General features: G+C 41.6%; 2 protein-coding genes across 3 annotated transcripts; both read left to right on the top strand.

The window, feature by feature from the left end:
• Positions 1 to 420: 420 nt before the first annotated feature.
• On the top strand, positions 421 to 6,396 carry LOC147903758 (uncharacterized). Of its 2 annotated transcripts, XR_015540795.1 has the most exons (3): positions 421 to 976; positions 1,111 to 2,369; positions 6,282 to 6,396. XR_015540795.1 is itself a non-coding variant. In XM_087372909.1 (2 exons), the coding sequence occupies exons 1-2, from the start codon at positions 907 to 909 to the stop codon at positions 1,641 to 1,643; spliced, it is 603 nt and encodes a 200-aa protein (XP_087229035.1). In that variant the 5' UTR covers positions 421 to 906; the 3' UTR covers positions 1,644 to 2,480. The 2 variants fall into 2 exon arrangements, 1 of the variants encoding a protein (XP_087229035.1); XM_087372909.1 differs by lacking the exon at positions 6,282 to 6,396 and having other exon boundaries at positions 1,111 to 2,480.
• Positions 6,397 to 18,558: 12,162 nt separating this feature from the next.
• LOC147903757 (uncharacterized) lies at positions 18,559 to 19,697 on the top strand. Its single transcript, XM_087372274.1, has 3 exons — positions 18,559 to 18,938; positions 19,039 to 19,324; positions 19,455 to 19,697. The coding sequence occupies exons 1-3, from the start codon at positions 18,625 to 18,627 to the stop codon at positions 19,695 to 19,697; spliced, it is 843 nt and encodes a 280-aa protein (XP_087228400.1). The 5' UTR covers positions 18,559 to 18,624.
• The last annotated feature ends 227 nt before the right edge of the window (positions 19,698 to 19,924 follow it).

The raw sequence follows: 19,924 nt of genomic DNA, 5'->3' as shown, positions 1-19,924 counted from the left end.
ATACCTTGACAAAAATCCTATGAATAGCGATGGGAGTCCAGACTCCACGCTTGAGGTGGGGCGAAAGAGTTTTCCGTGAGATGTCTATAGGATTAAGTCCCTAAGCTCTTGACAAAATAAAAGCAAAGAATATATCGTGACTTGCATATGATCTTTAGCTAATTGCACAGAAAACCTGCTATCGAAACAAAAACAAAGAGCTGATTCAATCAGGATATCTTGGAGAGAACGTGGAAAAGCAAGGCATCTGGGCATCTGGGTAGATGAGATCTACTCAGCTCGCATGCTCAAAAGCTGATCAATGCATCATATAAAACGCACTATAGATTGCAGCATTATTCTCATTACGCCTCAAAAGCTGATCCATGAATCATATAAAACTCACGATAGATTGCAGCATTATTCTCATTACGCCGGCCACCTTCTTTTATCTTTATCACCTCCATCACCACCTTTCCTCTTGCAACCACTTTGACACTGTTTGCTAGACTCCATAGCTACCTCCCAATTCAATCTCCTGCTCCCACCATAGCTACCACCCAACTCAATCTCCTGTTCCCTCCATAGCTACCACCCAATTCAATCTCCTGCTCCCTGCCGCTGCCCGTCTTCCTTTGCGATCATTTCTTTTCCTGCTTCAAAATTCTTGTTGCTGGCCATAGTTGCCACCCAATTCTTGCTGCTCACCGTTTTCTCCACTTCCCATCTTCCTTTACGATCATTTTCGTCATCAGAATCTTACATCAATTGTTCAGTGTGCTTAGCACCATGTGCCCGCTTCCTCCCACTTAGCTCCTCACTCATTATCGACTGCACCCACTTCATCTTGCCAAAGTGTGCACTACATAAGTAATGCGGTCTTCTTTGTAGGAATCGCACTCGCAGCAGTGCCAGAGATTTGCTACAATGGACGACCGAGCTCATATGATGCTCAGCCTGCTCAACGTCACGACGGGAACGGACATCTTTACAGCAGGTAATCCCATTCGAACTACACGATTCTTTCTGTTTGTGCTTGAAATTATCAGGCGCTTTTTATCATTTGCGATAGGGAAGAAGGTGTCGCAAGCGCTTCCAACGATCTGATTTTGCTTTGTGCTGCAGCTAAAGATCCAATTGCTGGTCGTGGAAGACGACTTCTGTGGGTCTCTCCAAGTCCCAGCACTTCCCCTCACGCGAGCCCCTGCGCAAGGACCCCTCGCGCCAACGTTCACTCCAACCGGCACTGCCTGAGCCTCAATGCCTCTTTCCCCTACATGATGGCAGGGCTTACAGCCATGGTCCTCCTGCTCTTCCTGTCCGTGACTGTGCTTGTGTGCTGTTACTGGAAGGTTCTGGCAGCCATGGAAAGGCTGCAAGGACGACAAATTAGTCAGAACGGAGCAGCATCAGCACCCGCGTCCCTAACCTGGGATACAGAGTCAAGAGATCAAGCAGCTCAGGTGCAAATGGCGGGACAACCTGCAACACAACAAGAGGATGATGGTGCGCTAAAGGTAGTGGTAATCATGGCAGGGGACGACGTGCCGAGTTTCTTAGCACAGGCCACTTCAAAGCAGCAGAAGACAGTTAGTAATGAGCTTGATAAAGGTGAGAATGGAGGTCCTAGCTTTGCAGCTCTTGCGGAAGCCAGCCATGTATAGGAAATTCTGTTCAATTGAATTCCTAGGGACCATCAATTTTGCGGACACTAAGCAGAGTTCAACAGAGAACATCTGATGCAACCCATCAAATGTCACATTAATTGGAAAATCTTTGGTGAACTTGGAAGACACAAGGATGCAGGGTCGCAGTTCTTAGATGAGCGGCTCCTCCTTTTAAGATGCAAGCCGAACTAGAAGGCACAAGCAGCTCTAATGAACAGCTGGATGGTTGAATTTGGAAGCCACAAGGGTAGATGTGCCTGTTGTACCTGTCAAACTGTTCGGAAGACCGTTGATGATTCAGAAGCCTGAATCTTGTGGGCAGTTCAGATGTTTTATACCAACTTAATCGGAGCTCTTTGTTGAGCTGGAGAAGGCACAAACTTGCCAATATATCGGTGATGGTTTGATGTGAAAATTAAATGACCATCAATCGTAACCTTTGATGAGCTGACACAACACAAAAGCATGTGGGAAAAGCTCTGGTGAGCAGCAGAACCTTGCAATCGGCAACTGTTTTGTGGAATCATGTGATCGGCACAAGAATGTTGGCACCAGAAAACAACACAAGCGTTTGGAACAGCAATGCTGAGGAGCTCATTGAGAAGTTGATGTGCTGCAGCAGTTTGTGTGGCAGAGCTCAGATTAAGCTTAATTGGAGACCCGATTGAATATTTGATGTGCTGGAGTGAGTTGGCCTTCTATCCGTTGGGCAACTCCATCCATGTGAGATCCCTGACATGCACCTCATCATTTGACAACTAAATTATCGGAAGACCTTTGGTCTCCATTCTGAACAATTGATCATTTGTAAAAGAATCCGAAGTTCTTTGCCAATTGGCACGCCTGGAACTTTTTTGCAAAGAAAGAACTTAGTTTTCAACCCGTTGTAGTGAATCTCTTCAAGTGCGTGTTCAGAATGCGTTTAGCTTACCACCCATGTAGTTGCATCTGATACTAGAACACACTATTCAAAAGTTTTGGACCTGTATCAAATCCGATTTCAAATTTAGACTAGAGAAAAGTTCAAAATTTATCAATGCTTATGCTATATTATTTTATAATCTTTCAAAGAACAAACGTCATTTAAAAAACAACATGGGAGAGTGGGTGATAACGTAAAAGTCTCCATGTCTAACTATAACGTAGATGCACAATGTAGCATGATAGTTTTATTCAAAGCTAAATATTCTCTATAAGGTGGTGCCTATATGCATCTTAGTGTTGTGAAAATACACCAATATGGCAAATATGAAAGGGCACTTTAAACAACTTAGTTTGATTGCTAATTGGCCAATTGTAACTATAAGATACACCACTCAAACCAATTTATCAAAGTTACTATAAGATACACCACATAACTCTATTTGAAAATGTTTGTTGTTGACTTTTCTATACATAAGTGATGTGTTACAAAAATCCGAATGTTGAGATATTCCTACGCGCTATTTGCACTTTGGTTTGAAATTTCGAGGTTCTCAGGGAAGGGATTTCTCATAAAGGTTGGCTTTTGGACGAGGAATGGGTGTCCTCACGTGCACCCTCACCCACCCCTCCCCCTTCGCCGTCGTGTGAATGTACGCTTAAACCCCTTAAACCATGAAGAAAAGGAACCTCGTTTTTCCTAAAGGAAAGTTGGACCGAAAACGAGGTTTTAAGGGAGTGATCCATTATTGCAATAATTCCTATTGAGGAACCCTGCCTTTTGCACAATGCCCTTTGATGCTTGTGTGTCTAGCTCGATCCCTCTTGCATTGGGACTACTCTCATTTGAAATGTGTATCCCTAGCTCGATCCTTAATTTGCCAACTCACTACCTATCATAAGTTGCCTTTCTGACATCTCATCCATCCACATCTTTATGCTTCTTTCTCACCCATGCTAAGAACTTGATGAATTGGTAGAACTACCAACTTCCTTGCTTCCACCCTCTTTATCTTGAGATCTAAATCATCTTGGCCCACATTTAGCCTTTTCCATCTCCAATGCTTTTCTCTTTTGACTTAGTAGCCTTGACAATCTGTTAATGATGAAGTATCATTCATTTTCCTAACCTCTTGTGGATGCGATAATTTATGGCAACTAAGCTATGTGTCATGGAAATCAATTAAATTTTGATGTTGGGCATTGATGCCCTTCCATAGTAAGGTCTCTATAACATATCTTGTTTGATATCATGGAACTAGTAAGCTTCTACCATTTCTTCTATTGGGCCGTGAATTTTTTATAGTCTATATACTATGGTCTAAACTCAATACAGTAGGCTTCTTTTTCTCTTGAAATGGAAGCTCAAGATTCTTATTTGGACTATCTATCAAAGGACCACTAGTGCTACGTAAAGAAGTAACCAATTTAGACTGAAGACCTGAACTTCTTTAAAAATAGCTTTGCATAGCACTATACAGTCATGATTCAAAACCTTCATACTATGCCCCCATGTAGAGTGCCTTCTTCGCATAGCACTATACTATGAAATACTTTTGCAAGTACATGCCCCAACATGCATTTGGTAGGCATGTACTGAAAGTATCCCTCTAGCTTTTGGTGATGAACATCATGAACGTGGATTGTTGTTATTATTATAGAGATCCTTCTATGACATGTCATATAAGCTCCACAATACTTGACACTCTGAAGTCATGTAATTCATTAAAGAAGAATGCACACTAGCTTCTCTTGATAATTACCGTTAGTCACTATCATGAATTGTCCCATATCAATGCCATTGACAACATTGATTTGTCAACATTAAGAATGTTAAAAATTGCATCATAGAGATAGGGCATAGGCCCTGACCCTAACCATAAGAGGTGAACATGCATATATTTTAATCTCTAAATTAGAATACAACATAGTGTACAATTAGTCATGTTTTGTGCTCTCTCTCTCTCTCTCTCTCTCTCTCTCTCTCTCTCTCTCTCTCTCTCTCTCTCTCTCTCTCTCTCTCTCTCTCTCTCTCTCTCTCTCTCTCTCTCTCTCTCTCTCTCTCTCTCTTTCGGAATTGTATTTCTAATATTTCTTGCTATGGAAATTATTTTATTTTAGTCAACTGTGACTATGGCAAAGTATTCCATAGGAGCACATCGGACGTGGCGGAGGTCCTAGTGGATGCTTTGTGGGGTCCAGTTAGGGATGCCTAACTATCTTTGTTTTTGCCAGGCTAGATAGTTAGTATTGTGGGTGATTCCATGTTAATACTAATGTCACTAGTGTTACTGGTGTTATTGCAATTGGTCGCAAGGTGTGTATTTTGATGTCTATATATCAAGTGTACAATTGTGTTGGGATTAGTTGGTGAAATGATTCATCAATTGATTGTGACAGCTAACACAATTGGTGGCTTAAGTACAGATGATGAGTTGGATAATGAGGGATGGAGAAGATGAAGGTGATTTGGATAAAGGTGATTTGGATTGATAGAAGTATCTAATGGCTATCAAAGGCCATGGGCCATATTATAAAGTAATGAATTTTAAGCCATGGGCTATCTTATTTTATTAATTGTAGATGAGGGCATATTAAGCCTTGTGATATTTTAAGCTTGTGGAGATATATTGAGAAACCCCTCCTATTATGAACAAGGGATTCTTTTGGATGTACTATTATTGGATCTTTGCTTTTTGGAAATACAATTATAAATACTTGAGATGGGAAGCAAGAGCCACCATCTAGAGGGGGCAGATTGGTGGACAGTCACTCTCTCTTTCTCTTCTCTCCCCCATTTGTTTCATTGTTCTTGGTTTCTATGGTTTTGGAAAAATCTTAAATTTGTGAGCATGTTTGATTTTAATTTTTATAACAGCGGTATCAAATCCTAGCTATGCTCTAGCCCATTGTGATAGGCAAGCAACATGATTTTCTCCAATTTGATATCACATGTTCTCATAATGTTCTTCTGGATCATTTTGACAGCTACTTGATCGCTTGGTTTTGTATTTGTTATTATTTCTCAATATCATACTGGTATGGGACACTATAGATATTGAGGAATATGACAAATATAATGCTTGGACTTGTAACAAAATAACATAAGCACTAAATGGATGTGGTATAGTACTTCCTCTTGGTACAGGATAAGAATAAAAATAATATTTCATAAGTTTTGAATTAGCTAAATTCATTATCTCTTAGTTAATGAGAGCTTAAGATCTCTTGAAGAACTTTTTGGACCATGGTGATACTTGATGAATATCCAAGAGATTGCTCTTCACATCTCTACTCGTTGACTCGGAAAGTCAGATACACAACTGAGGTCAGTTGCAATCCAAGCAAGAGGGATGTTATGGAATTGTATTTCCAATATTTGTTTCTATGGAAATTATTTTATTTTAATCAAGTGTGACTATGGCAAAGTATTCCATAGGAGCACACCAAACGCAACAGGGATCCTAGTGGATGCTTTGTGGGGTTTAGTTGGGGATGCCTAACTACTTGTGTTTTTGCCAGGCTAGATGGTTAGTATTGTGGGTGATTCCATGTTAATACTAATGTCGCTAGTGTTACTAGTGCTATTGCAATTGGTCGCAAGGTGTGTATTTTGATGTTTATATATCAAGCATACAATTGTGTTGGGATTAGTTGGTATGATGATTCATCAATTGATTGTAACAACTAACACAATTGGCAGCTTGAGTACAGATGATGACTTGGATAACGAGAAACAAAAATGGTGAAGGTGATTTGGATTGATCGAAGTATCTAATGGCTCTCAAAGGCCATGGGCTATATTCTAAAGTAATGAATTTTAAGCCGTGGGCTAATATTTTATTAATTGTGGATGAGGGCATATTAAGCCTTGTGATATTTTAAGCTCGTAGAGCTATGTTGAGCAATCCCTCTAATTATGGACAAGGGATTCTTGTGGATGTACTATTATTGGCTCTTTGCTTTTTGGAGTTACAATTATAAATACTTTATATGGGAAGCAAGAGCCACCATCTAGGGGGGACAGAGACCCCATGCAGTGTCACTCTCTCTTTCTCTTCTCTCCCCCATTGGTTTCCTTGTTCTTGGTTTCTATGGTTTTGGAAAAATCTTGAATTTGTGAGCATGTTTGATTTCAATTTTTGTATCTCTCTCCCTCTCTCTCTCTCTCTCTCTCTCTCTCTCTCTCTCTCTCTCTCTCTCTCTCTCTCTCATCCTCCAACATGCTATTAGGACCAGTTGTCCTCAAGGTGAGCGTAAACACACACTTTGTCAAGGCACAAGCCCTTGTTGCTTCTATAAAGGCACAAATTCTCACCTTGAGGCATCTTCATTATTTGTAGTTTTCATCTTTTAGAGCTCATGACCCTCTCCCTTTTGAGATAGAAATCTCTTTATTTTGACTTGTGGACCTTACTTATGCTATCTTGAGTGTCCATCTTTTTGTTGGAACTGTGAGGTTCATTCTTTGAGATACACTAAAGAGAAAAAAAGGTTTGACTTAATGGTTCTAAGTGTTCACATTTTTGTAAGAACTTTGTGAGCTCATTCTTTGAGATAAAGAAGAGAGAAAACAAAAATTTTGACTTCACATTTTTGCAAGCTCTTCTCCACGAGCAATAGAACCAACAGCCTCTATGCATATTCTTTAGTGGTGGGACTAATTCAAGATCTTGCTTTTGTTTCAACACAATGTGTCTTCTAATTTCCCATACCACTAGCTCAACTATGAGCAGATGCAACTCCCTAGCAAGCAGAGATTATTATTTTTTGTGTAGATCAGCCCCACGGGTGCAACTCTTTAAATTTTTATCTTTCTTCTTATAATTGGGGATGGTAGATGAGGATCATAGATTAGGCATGGGGAATGGAGGACACACATAGCAGAGACAGAGAGAGAGATTACCCTAAATTCGGATTGCTTCACTATGGCACCTAACAACCAATCCTTGGGCATAATAGGAATCATCTTCTAGGTAACCAAATCCACCTTGGTTTTTCATTCTTAGTTGGGGTAAATAGATATAGCATCTTTTAAAATGTGGACAATAAGTTGCAAATGCGTAGTACTTTGAAAATGCATAAATATATCCTTTCAATATTTTTAAATTACATATTTAGTAGAGCCAAGGCCTGAATACCCCTTGGCTGTTTGTATTGGCCAAGGCCTTGTCTTAATACAAGTGATTTGCATATTTGGTTATATTCCTGTAACACTTGTATTGGTTGTCTACACTCTCTTTCACCCATCTTCATATGGTTTTTTCCACACAACACAAACCCCATTAGTTCTTGACACAATTCTACACACCAAGCATTGGGTAGGAATGCTTGCCAAGCATCATTCGAGTGCAAGTGAAGGCACCTTCCTACCAAGCATCGTCCACGCACTGCTCACCAAGCACTGAGTAATCAATCCTTGAGGGGGGGTTAAAATTGAGCATCAACAAAATCTAATAAATGGAACATCATGTGGATTGTGTATGCTTAAACCACCTTATGGAAATAATTCACGACATTAGAAGCCTTTTTAGGTTTCATGTTCCACCATTGTAGATCATGGAGGTACCCAATACTAAGCAGTAGACTATGAGCTTTCTTCCATTGCTTTCTAAAGAAACTTCATAGCCCCTCTAGCATTGAAGGCTCTTCTTCATCTGCATGCATTAGTGGATCTCTAGCGATGAGCGCTTGGCTTCAAAAGTGCATCCAAGATTTTCCAACAATTGGGTCTTTTGATTCGAGAGCCGTCAATGCAACCATGACTGGCAATGTTATCCTCATGGCATTCTCAAATTACTTCTATATTTTTTATGATGGTACATTCAAAATATTACAAGAATCACCCTTTTTTGAGGTTTTCTTTTTCTTTCTCATTTGCAAAAACACACCAAACTAACCTTTTTTTGGGCATATTAAGAAACACAAAATTGATTATAGAATTCCAATCGTTTTGAAAAACAAAGTAAAGAGAAAGTGTCCCAAAAGGCACTCCTTGAAACAAAACAAAAGGACCAAAAAAAACACAACCTTGCAAATTCAAAAGAAAATGGGTATAAAAAGAGCTCTTCTATTTTTGGGTCTTTGACCTAATGAAAAGGGTAGACTCTAAACCAAGGTCCTTATCGTGAGAACATGCTTATATGTAGCTTGTTGCATTTGTAAAAAAGGAGAAGGTCAAGGAATTCATGCTATAATATTTTCAAAACCAAAAAAAATACATCCCCTAAATCTCACCCCATCGATGATCTAGTTGATAGCATCAGAGATAAGGTAAGGGAACTCATTTTCCTTCTTTTTAAAAGAAAGGACCTCAAAAGTGGGTCTTTTGAAGTGGGCCTTTTGCATATGGAAGAAGTGTAAGGAGGGGGTGTCAAATTTTTTCCCTAGTTTAACTTCAATTTTATGCCCCAAATAAGGGGCTTCTTTGGCATCAAAATAGGAATCCCTCCTGCCCTTGAAGTGTGTAACTTGTTATAGACAAATGCTTGGGGAGGGGACTATGATAGCTAGGGTTAGATTAGTTGTTCCACATTTCCAAGGTTTTTATATACATGATTCAACTTGATCTTTGATTGGTTATTTATGTGTTATATTTGATTTGAGCTAGTACAAAGTATTACTTGTGAGTGCATGAATCATTATGGGAAAACTGTTTCTTGTGTGTGTGTGAATGGCTATGGGTAAAATGTTATTGAATTTCGGTAGCATGAGATGCTAGATGTTTTGTTTCCATGGGGTCTTGATATGGGTTGTCCACGCTTGGACAATACGAGTGGCCATATGTTGTTAACATAGAGTTACACAACATTCTATGTCTCTAGTGACATGTTGCAGGCAACTTTGGCTATGTAGGTGGCGCATGGGCTATTGAAGTATGAGGACGACTTGGAAATGGGCAATTTTTTTGGTTGTTCGTGAGGTGATTGTCATAGGATGTGCATATGGCGAGGATACATGGGTGAGTTAGTAATGCAGAACTATGGCTATAGGTTGCTAAAAGTCAAAAGCAAGGACAAGATTGAAAGTGGATTGGAACAATCGTGGAACTATAGTGTAGCAGGGGTGTAGCATTATGGTTGATAGACCCATGTATTGGAGATGATTACCAAACTACCATCACATTAAACATACATAAGCATCTTCAACCAACTTTTAGTCTTGCAACACACCCATTTCTTTTTCCCTCCCAATAAAAGGTCTTTGCAACACACCAAATTTTTTCCTAGCTTGATGAACAAACTTGGCTTCTTAGACTTGGGCTCTTTAAGTGACCATAGTCTATTAATTTACAACCAACTATGTCCAATCCTGCCAACTTTCTTTGACTAGCGTTGAGATTTATAGGTTTTCCATTTTCCATTTTTTACCAACCCTCAATAGTGGGATAGTTCACACTAGCCTCCTAGTCTTGAAAGCCTTTACTACTAGGTTTTCCCTCATCTTGTGCCTTGATAGATTGGCAATAGTCACATAGTGAACATTGGGACATTCATAACAATAATGCCCATTTTCTTTGCAAGCCCAGCACATAACTCCAAGATTTGTGTGTGTTTGTTGTATTGTGTGCTGTTAGAGAATTTTTACATTAGCCTTTCATCTACCATCGCATGGAAAATTGTGATCGTGTATTTACCATCATTCAAGGAGTTATCATAAGGTGGAATTGGTATGTTGAAGGTGATGAATTATAGGGGTCACTATAGTAAGGGGCAATGGTGTAGTCCAAGGTAATGTCATATGCTTCAAATTCAGTTATTCGTTTCCTCACGTAAACGAATCAATCACCCTATGGCATTCAAGATTTGCATACTTCTAGATTGATAGCCTTCTCTTGGCAAACTCGAATCCAATTGTTCTTCTTGATCATTAGCTTATCTTTCATGAACAACCTCAAATTCTCCTCTAGCATCTCTCGATATATTTTCTCTTACTTCAATTCCCTCTTGGTAGTATCCCACTCCACATGGCATATGACAAGTGGAGATTTATGGGAGAGAGAAATTGTATGTCGCACAGTCCTTTACTTCATCAAGGTATGGTATTAGTTGTGAAGAGTCTTTCTTTATAGGAAAGTCGTGTTTAGGATGTCATTATCACTAGTACACACTTGTTCTTTTACGATGCTTTCTATTTATGATTGTTTTTCAATTTTAATGGGCTGTCTATAAGATTGCCAAAATAGAGGTTAGAACAAGCATCAATCTATGCATTATAATGCCTATTCTAAGCTAAACTCTTTTGCAAGCCTAGAAAATTTTCCCTGCCTCACTCTCACAAAAGAGCTCTCCTATTTTTTGGGTCTTTGATCATAAACATCCCAAAATTATAAGCTAAAGGGCAAACTTTAAACCAAGGGCCTTATTGTGAGAACATGCTTACGTGTGGCTTGTTGCATTTGTAAAGAAGGAGAAGCTCAAGGAATTCAAGCTATAATATTTTTCAAACCAAAAAAAAATCCATCCCCTAAATTTAACCCCACCAATGCCCTCATTGACAGCATGAGGGGAACTTTTTTTCCTTCTCTTTAAAAAACTGGGACCTAAAAGTTGGGCCTTTTGAAGTGGACCTTTTGCATATGGAAGAAGTGCAAGGAGGGGGGTGATTTGTTTCCTGGTTTACCTTCAATCTTAGGCCCCAAAGAAAGAGATTCTTTTGCATCAAATTAGGAATACCTTGTCCCCCAAAGTGTGTGACTTGTTATAACCACATGCTTGGGGAGGGGGATTATGGTAGCTGGGTTAGATTAGTTGCTACACATTTCTAAAGTTTCATTTACATGATTTCAACTTGATTTTTGATTGGTTATTGTGTGTCACATTATAATTTTTTATATGATCTAGTGAAAAATATTGCTTGTGAGTGCATGAATGGTTATGGGAAAAGTGTTGCTTGTGTGTCTGCGAATGGTTATGGGTAGAGTGTTATTGAATTTTGGTAGCATGAGTTGCTAGAGGTTTTGGATATATGTAGGCTTGGGAGTTTTGCTACCATGGGGCCTTGATATGGGTTGTCCAAGCTTGGACAATGCAATTGGCCATATTTTGTACGTGTAGAGATACAAAAGAATTTATGTCTTGGGCAACATGTTGTAGGCAACTTTGCCTCAATAGGTGGCCGCTAGGCTATTGAAGCATGATGACGACTTGGTCATGGGCAATTCTTTTAGTAGTTTGTGAGGTAATTGTTAGAATGTGGATATGGCAAGGATGCATGGGTGGACATGTGATGTGTTAGCAATGCATAGCTATGGCTGTAGGTTGTTAAAAGGCAAAAGCTAGGACATGGCTGAAGGTGGATTGGAACAATGGTGGAACTATGGTGTAGCATTGTGGATTCATAGACCCATGTATTGCAGACATATCATCGCATTACACATACATAAGCATCTCCAACCAACTTTTAGGCTTTGCAACACTCGTAATTCTTTTTTTCTCCCAATAAAAACTCTTTGCAACACACCAAATTCTTTCCTAGCTTGATGAACAAACTTGGCTTCTTAGACTTGGGCTCTTTAAGTGACCAGTCTATTAATTCACAACCTACTAGGTCTTGAAAGCCCTTTCCCTCATCGTACTTCTATATTGATATCCTTCTCTTAGCAAACTTGAATCCAAGTGTTCTTCTTGATCATCAGCTTTATCTTTCATGAACAACCTCAAATGTTCCTCTAGCATCTCTTAATATATTTTCTCTTAATCTGATTCCCTTTTGGTAGGATCCCATTCTCTCGACATGGAATATGACAAATAGAGAGTATGGGAGATAGAAACAGGATGCCACATAGTGGCTTTACTCCTACTAGGTATGCCATTAGTTGAGAGAAGCATTTCTCTATAGGAAAGTAATGTTTAGGATGTCATTATCACTAGTGCACACTTGTTCTTTTATGATCGATTATGTGTTTTCAAATTTAATAGGTGTTGATATAAGTGTCAAAATAGAGGTTAGAATAAGCATTAATATACACATTGGTAATGCCTATTCCAAACTAAACTCTCTTGTAAACCTAAAGATTTTTGATGCCTCACTTTGATAACATATTTGTGACTTTGTATAGTGTATTGCATGAAATTCTTTGTAAAACCCTTAGCACATAAGAAGCTAGATTTAAACCATATCATAATCCATGAATCTGTAAACTCTTGGAAGACAAGGATAGCATAACAAATTCGTATTGTGTAGTTTGTTTTGGAATCATTAGATGAATATTTTATTGCATGGTCCTCTAATATGGATCAACACTAACATGTTCATGTGCTAATTATTCGATGTCCTCTACATTAAAGACTATTTCCCCAACATCTACATTTGAGTAATGATCCGAAGAGCTTAAACTATCAATATCTTGTAGAGGATGTATAGCCACTAGCTCACGAGGCATTAGAAGGACTTACTTCTATGTCAACTATTGTGACATTTTGCATCTCTTCCTTGATGCCTCATCTTTAAAGGCATGTTGCTTCCTTGGTGCAACTTGAATCCCATACCACCATTTGCACCAAAGCAGTTCGGTTAAAAGATAGAATGAGAACAACTGACATGATGAGGTGCATCAACCATCGCAAAATGTATGGTCTAAACTATCTAATAGTATAAATGACACACAGATATATAGATAAATAGAGATATACATACATACATATACTGAAAGCTAACACTCATGCTACCACCCCACCATAGTTTGAGTCCTTTAACTCATGTGGAGCCATGGCTAGCTATTAACATATCAAGAACTACTTTAGCAACCTATCATCCAAGCAAGCTAGTCTCTTATCCAAAGTGGCTACTATCAGTGAAAGCCTTTATCACATTGATGTGATGTCTCCAAAATGATCATGCTTCACCCTTGAGTAACCCATGTCATCCTCACATCTACCAAGATTAGTAATACTTGTTATTTCTACCATCGTATTTGTCAATAGGCTCCAAGACACTCCTCTATGTTGGAGATGGATATACCATGGCATGCAAACTTCGCCACTGCACATGTGCTAACATGGCAACACAAAGAGCAACAATATGCACTTGTTCTCCCTCGCTTAAAGTTGTGATGCATTTGAGGTTAACTCTTCCTTTTCCTTTCATTTTCATCCACAATTGACTTCTTGCAATCCTTGGCATATTATCTAGGCTTATCACAATAGAAGCAAATTCTTTTCCTTTCTCCCATTCATTAGGGTGGATTTGGGGTCTCAAAAGGACCCCAAATTAGTGTTTCCTATATCTTTAGGAATTAGGCATGGAATAAGGTGGACCAATGGGAGTGCTCCAATCTGTTGGCTAGTGCCATGTTGAGGTGGCATCTTCAACTTACTATGCCTTGCTTTCACGTTGAACAAAACCATGTGCTAGGATCCAAAGTGTCATTTTGAGGGAAACAAAACCATGGGCTTTGTATGGAATAGAACCATGGGCCGAGGGGAGTAAATCATAGGTTCGAGGGAGGAGAGTGGGGGTCCATTTAATGCACCTTTTGGCAAAGTTCAAGGATGTTGTGACTCGTGGCAAGATCACCCACCAAAATTTAAAAAATGGTGGGCAAATCTAGGCACTAATTGGGCAACTTGTAGGCACGTAGCAAAGATGGCCTTCAAAGTGCAAACCATCTTGATGAGATGAGCAGCTTAATAAGAGTACTTGAACTCCATATTTGATTTTACGATGAGGATATAATGTTACTAGTCAAGATCGTTATGGACCAACTGGTAGTCGTGTCACAAGATGGATACTAATGCAATAGCCCAATTGAATATGTGCTATATAGCAAAACCTATAGGCTTGTGTCCGATGGGAACGATACTTTGATAAGTCCTTAATGTAAGTGAGATCTGTGTGTGGGTCACATATCTATGCATTTCTTGCTTTTGACCATGCATCATGCATTAGTGCTCAAAAATGTGCATCGACAAGATTCTAGCATGTGTATGTCATATGGATACGATACTTTGTAGACCCATGTGCATGAACACTTTTATATGGGTATGAAAACTTTTATATGGGTAGCAAGCCCATAGTACAACCCTCATGGTTTTCTGAACAGCCCGAACAGGACAAGAAGACAAAGGAGGATGCAACAACATTGGACCATTTCTGGCTTATGTTGGAACATGAAACTTGAGGCAGCCACGCAACGATCCAGCATGTTGTGCCGACTTGGCAGCATTGCAGGCAAGACTGAGAGCAGATGCTCGTACAGCACCAATAGTTTCTCATGGCCTGCTCATAGTTCCTCTCCTTATCCGTAGTACCCACAGACCGCACATCAACCAGAAGTCCTTTATCTGCATTGGAGTCTTCCATCTCTGAGCACAGTTCAGTGGACTATTTTGTATTTTGCAGCAGCTCAGACAGTGGTTTCCCTTGGGTCTACCAATCCAAGGGATCATTCAGTTTCCACAATCACTACATGCAGTGCCTCAGGGTTTTCCACCCATGGGGGTCGTGCAGCCATTTCCACAGCATGCTCTTAGGGGTCTTCCATCCCTGGGGCGAGCTTAGCTCATTCCGCACGCCTAGATGATGAGACTCTTGGGTCTACCACCCACTGGGATCATCCAGCTTCAGTAGCCTCTTCTCTTGGAGTTTCCACCTAAGAGGATCAGTCACTTCATGCAGTTACGTCGAATGGATCTTTTACTCGTCCAATAGCAGCTTTATCATGTCGAATTAGCTCTCCACTCCGGGAACTCAGTCAGCTGGATCAGCTTTAGCAGGGGAACAAATGGTTTTCACAGCTATGAGGGATGGGTTTTCCACCCTTGGAGATATCTCAGACCCATCAGCATTTGCCATAGATGAGCCTCTTGGGTCCATCGTCCGAAAGAGTTGTCTATCCCCCATAGTTAGTTCTCTTGGGGATTCCACCCAAGGGCCTTGGGACACCCCAGATGAAGCAAATAGCCGTGATGGATCTTCCACCCATCAGGCCTCTTCATCAGCTCCGGTCAGTTCCTATGGGGCTTCCGCCCTTGCATCTCCATTGGCCACATCAGCTTTAGTTGGCATGCCTCACATTTCACCTTCTCATCAAGAGTGTTCAAGACTAGGGGCTCAATTCCCAGTCCCACTGGCCGTGGTGCTCAGCAAGCATCTCAGGAGTTTGTCAGGCCTCGCAGGAGGGAGTACCCTCATAAATGGAGTTGCAGGTATAGCTATCACCAGTACGGAGGTTGATGATTCCTCGACAGTTCGTGAGGATAGTCATGCAGTTCCCTCCGCAGCTCCCCTTCCTCAACACTCTAGGGAAGCAGCAGTTGCAGTACCAATCAGCAGAGAGGTTGACGAGGCCTTCCCATTATTGTGTCCTGCACTCCGGGAGGTTAGTCATACAATGTCCTCTCCATCAGATCGCGAGCCACTAGCAATAGCAGTCACCAGTGTCTACACCAGCAGTTCCCTTGGTGATGACAACAGTTCGGTCGATTCATCAGACGTGTGCTCAGCAGCCTTAGTACTTCCTTAGTACCTCAGGGGAACATGCTTAGCCCTAGTATTCCATCAGGAAGAAGCTATGCTAGCCATCTCTCAATTCCTTCGAGAGGCATACCAATCATTCATGGTAGACAAGGTTTCTCAGTAGTTCTGGACATCTCACAGTTCTTTCAGGCATGAAAGAACGGTTGCTTACGTTCAACGTATGGAACGTTCCATACTGTTCCGTACGGTCCCGTACAGTCAACTACTTTTTTAGGGTTATATATGACCGTTTTCTACCCATTTTCTACCCGTTTTTTACTGTTTGGAGCCAGCCTCTCCTCCAAACCTGCATATATACCCCTCTCACCCCTCCCCCTCTCCATCAAGCACTCTTCCCTCTCCATCTACCTAGCCATCAAGCAGCCCATTGCCCACCTCTCCATCTCCCTCTCCCTCCCTCTCCCTCCAACTTCCAACAACATCACTCTCTATCTCTCACCCCTCCATCTCCCTCTTCCTCTCCCTCTCCATCTCCATCTCCATCTCCATCTCCATCTCAATCTTCCTCTCTCTCTCTCTCTCTCTCTCTCCATCTCCCTCTCTCCCTCCCTCTCCTTCCATTTCCACCCCATCAAGCTCGCTCTCCATCACTTCTCTATCAAGCTCCACTCTTCATCCCCTTCTCCATCAAGCTTCCCCTCCATCTCCATCAAGCTCTCTATCCATCTCCCTTGGGCCTCTCCATCAAGCTCCCCCTCCATCTCGATCTCCCTCTCCATCTCCATCAAGCTCCTCTCCATCTCCCTCGGGCCTCTCCATCAAGCTCCCTCTCCATCTCGATCTCCCTCTCCATCTCCATCAAGCTCCTCTCCATCTCCCTCGGGCCTCTCCATCAAGCTCCCCCTCCATCTCGATCTCCCTCTCTTTCCCCCTCCATCAAGCTCCTCTCCATCTCCCTCGGGCCTCTCCATCTCCCTCTCTCTCCCCCTCCATCAAGCTCCTCTCCATCTCCCTCGGGCCTCTCCATCAAGCTCCCTCTCCATCTCCCTCTTTCTCCCTCTCCATTAAGCTCCTCTCCATCTCCATCTCTCTCCTTCCCCATCTCCATCTCTCTTTCTTTCTCCAAGCAACAAGATTCAAGCCTCTCTCTCTCTCTCTCTCTCTCTCTCTCTCTCGCAATGCCACTGGCTTTTAATAAAGTCTTTTCCTTGCATTGTACTTACTTTGAGAGAGTGAAAGAGAAGTCCAATGTTTGCAAGTGGCATTGCAAGTATTGCTCCTAGATCCCAACTAGTAGTGTATCCCGCCTTCTTATTCATTTGTGTAAGTTGGGTGGGCGATCTGGATCATGCACGGGAATTCCCGATGACATTTTTCAAGATTGTTTTCAAAAGTACCTACCCTTGAAGCAAAGGAAGAAGATCTCAATGGCACAAGAGGAGATGGTGTGCCCGGACATTTCCTTATCCGAAGCGGAGGATGGGGCCTCTCAATCTGTCTCTGTTACCTCCGTCGGGGCTGCTATATCTTCCGACACGGCATCAAAGAAAACAAAGACAAGTGACGCACCAAGGAGGAGGCAAGCCACTCTTGCCCAAGCCACAGGTGGCCTCTCCGATCCATTGTCATTCTTGAAGGAGTGGCAAAGATACGCTGAAATAATGATTGTCCGCACCATCATTGAGTGCAATTTCTCTTTCCATGTGCTTCCATGTGAACGGTGACAAAAACTTGTGAAAGTCATAGCCTCAGTTAGCCCATGTGAAGGGTGGGATGGAGTTAGCTACAATGACATGCGTACCAAGCAGCTAGATGAAGAGAGGGAGAGAATCAACAAGTCTCTCGAGCCCGTGCATGCCGGGTGGGCCAAGTATGGATGCCGGGTGGGCCAAGTATGGATGCTCCACTCTCCGACGGATGGTGTGAAAAACTTGTGAAAGTCATAGCCTCGGTTAGCCCATGTGAAGGGTGGGATGGAGTTAGCTACAATGACATGCGTACCAAGCAGCTAGATGAAGAGAGGGAGAGAATCAACAAGTCTCTCGAGCCCGTGCATGCCGGGTGGGCCAAGTATGGATGCTCCACTCTCCGACGGATGGTGTGATAGAAAGAAGAGAGGCATCATCAACATTCTTGTCTCTTGCTCTCTTGGCAAATACTTCTTGCGAGCTGTGGATGCGGGAGAGAAGGGAAGAAAAACCACCGCCTCCTTTATCTATCGTCACATTCGGGATGCTATACTTGAGGTAAGTTGAGAGTCATGTAGGAGCTAGCTTCTTTATATTCTTTCATCTCCATAAGCAAATCTACTTCTTCTTGAATCTTACAAGCTGAAACTTGTCATGTACGTCAGTCCCCTAAATGTAGTGCAAGTCGTAAACGGACAATGCCTGCAATTGTAGATCCATGGGTCGCATGCTTGAAGGGGAGTTTCCCTCAATAGTGTGGACTCCATGTACTAGTCATTGCCTTGACCTTCTCATGGAGGACATAGGTAAATTGCCGTGGGTAAAGACCATTGTGAGTAACGCTTGCTCCATTGTGAGCTTCATCAACTCCAAAAACAAGCTTCTTGCCATCTTTTGTATCTTACTCCGACTTGGAGTTGAAGAAGCCATCAAAGAAACGATTTGCTGCTATGTGGCTATTTCTTAAGCAGCTCTATGACATTCAAAACAAGCTTCAAAAGATCGTCGTGTCTGATGAATATAAAGAATGGCTTGAAAGAGAGTCAAGTGCAACTCAACAAGATGCTAAAGACATTCAACGGCTTTGCTTGAGAGAGTCTTTTTGGCAAGGGGTGAAGGCCATTGTCCTTGCCATTACACCCTTGTACAAGGTATTATGCATATCGAACATGGAGGGGACTACTTTAGGGCTTCTCCATCACTTCATGAAAGAAGAAATTGCAAAGATTAGCGCATCCACCATTTTAGATACGGATATTAGTCTGTCATGATAACTTATAAACCTACAATCCTAATATCCAATCTGTTTCTTTGCTTTTGAATAATCTCTCGAGTCTAACTTATCATTATTCTTTGGACATTAGTGATATCTTAGATACCACATCAAAGCGGGATGGCATCCTCTTTCATGTCAACAAGAGATGGAAGTGGATGAAACGACCCATCCATGGTTTTGCTGACCTCATGCATCCCGCTTTCAAGGCCCCCTCTCTCTTTACGGACAAGGACTTGGCCTCCAATAGAGACGCATATCTTCCTAAAGCATTGCATGAGGACAAGCATGGCGCATTTCTTGAAGAACTCATAAACTACAATGACCAAAGGGGAACCGCATTTGCTTCCACCATGTGTTGGAAGAGGGACTCCTTGGTCAAACCTCTTTTTTGGTGGGAGTCTTTTGGGTACCAATTGCCCCATCTACAAAAAGTAGCTATGAGGGTTCTTACACAAGTATTTAGAAATATTTAAATTCATACCTTGGTGGCACTCGTGGTGACAGAGCATCCACAGCCCGTATCAGGACATTCGTACTAGGACTCCCCGAACCTATGTGAGGTGCGGCTCTGGGAGCATATCAACCACATCCGTTGCTGAGGACACCCCTGTGGCTAGAGAGCCGGAGTATGATGAGGAGAGCAATGTTATTAGTCAGGGTAACTGTGGTGAGGGGTCTCAAGGATCCTCATCATCCTCTAGTGAGAGTGATCATAGTCTTGGATTTGACAGTGATGGGAGTACCTAGAGGCCCGGACCTAGGCCCTAGGATCTTTCATGTAGTAGTAAAGCTTTTTGTAAAACTTTTTGCATCTATATTAGACCTTGGTCCCCCTTTTTGTACTCACTACTTTATGTCACGAGTCACAACTCGCTACTATTTGTAACGATATATCTTCAGTCCTTTTGACATGAATCATTAATCATGATATATCGTTGCTCTTTTAAGTTTTGCAAATTGCACCTATGTAACAT

This window comes from Dipteris shenzhenensis, chromosome 3 (genome assembly GCF_047967505.1).
Source record: "Dipteris shenzhenensis isolate YYH24624 ecotype China chromosome 3, Dip_SZ_1.0, whole genome shotgun sequence".
Lineage (NCBI taxonomy): Eukaryota > Viridiplantae > Streptophyta > Polypodiopsida > Gleicheniales > Dipteridaceae > Dipteris > Dipteris shenzhenensis.
This window is presented reverse-complemented; position numbering and strand designations above follow the sequence as displayed.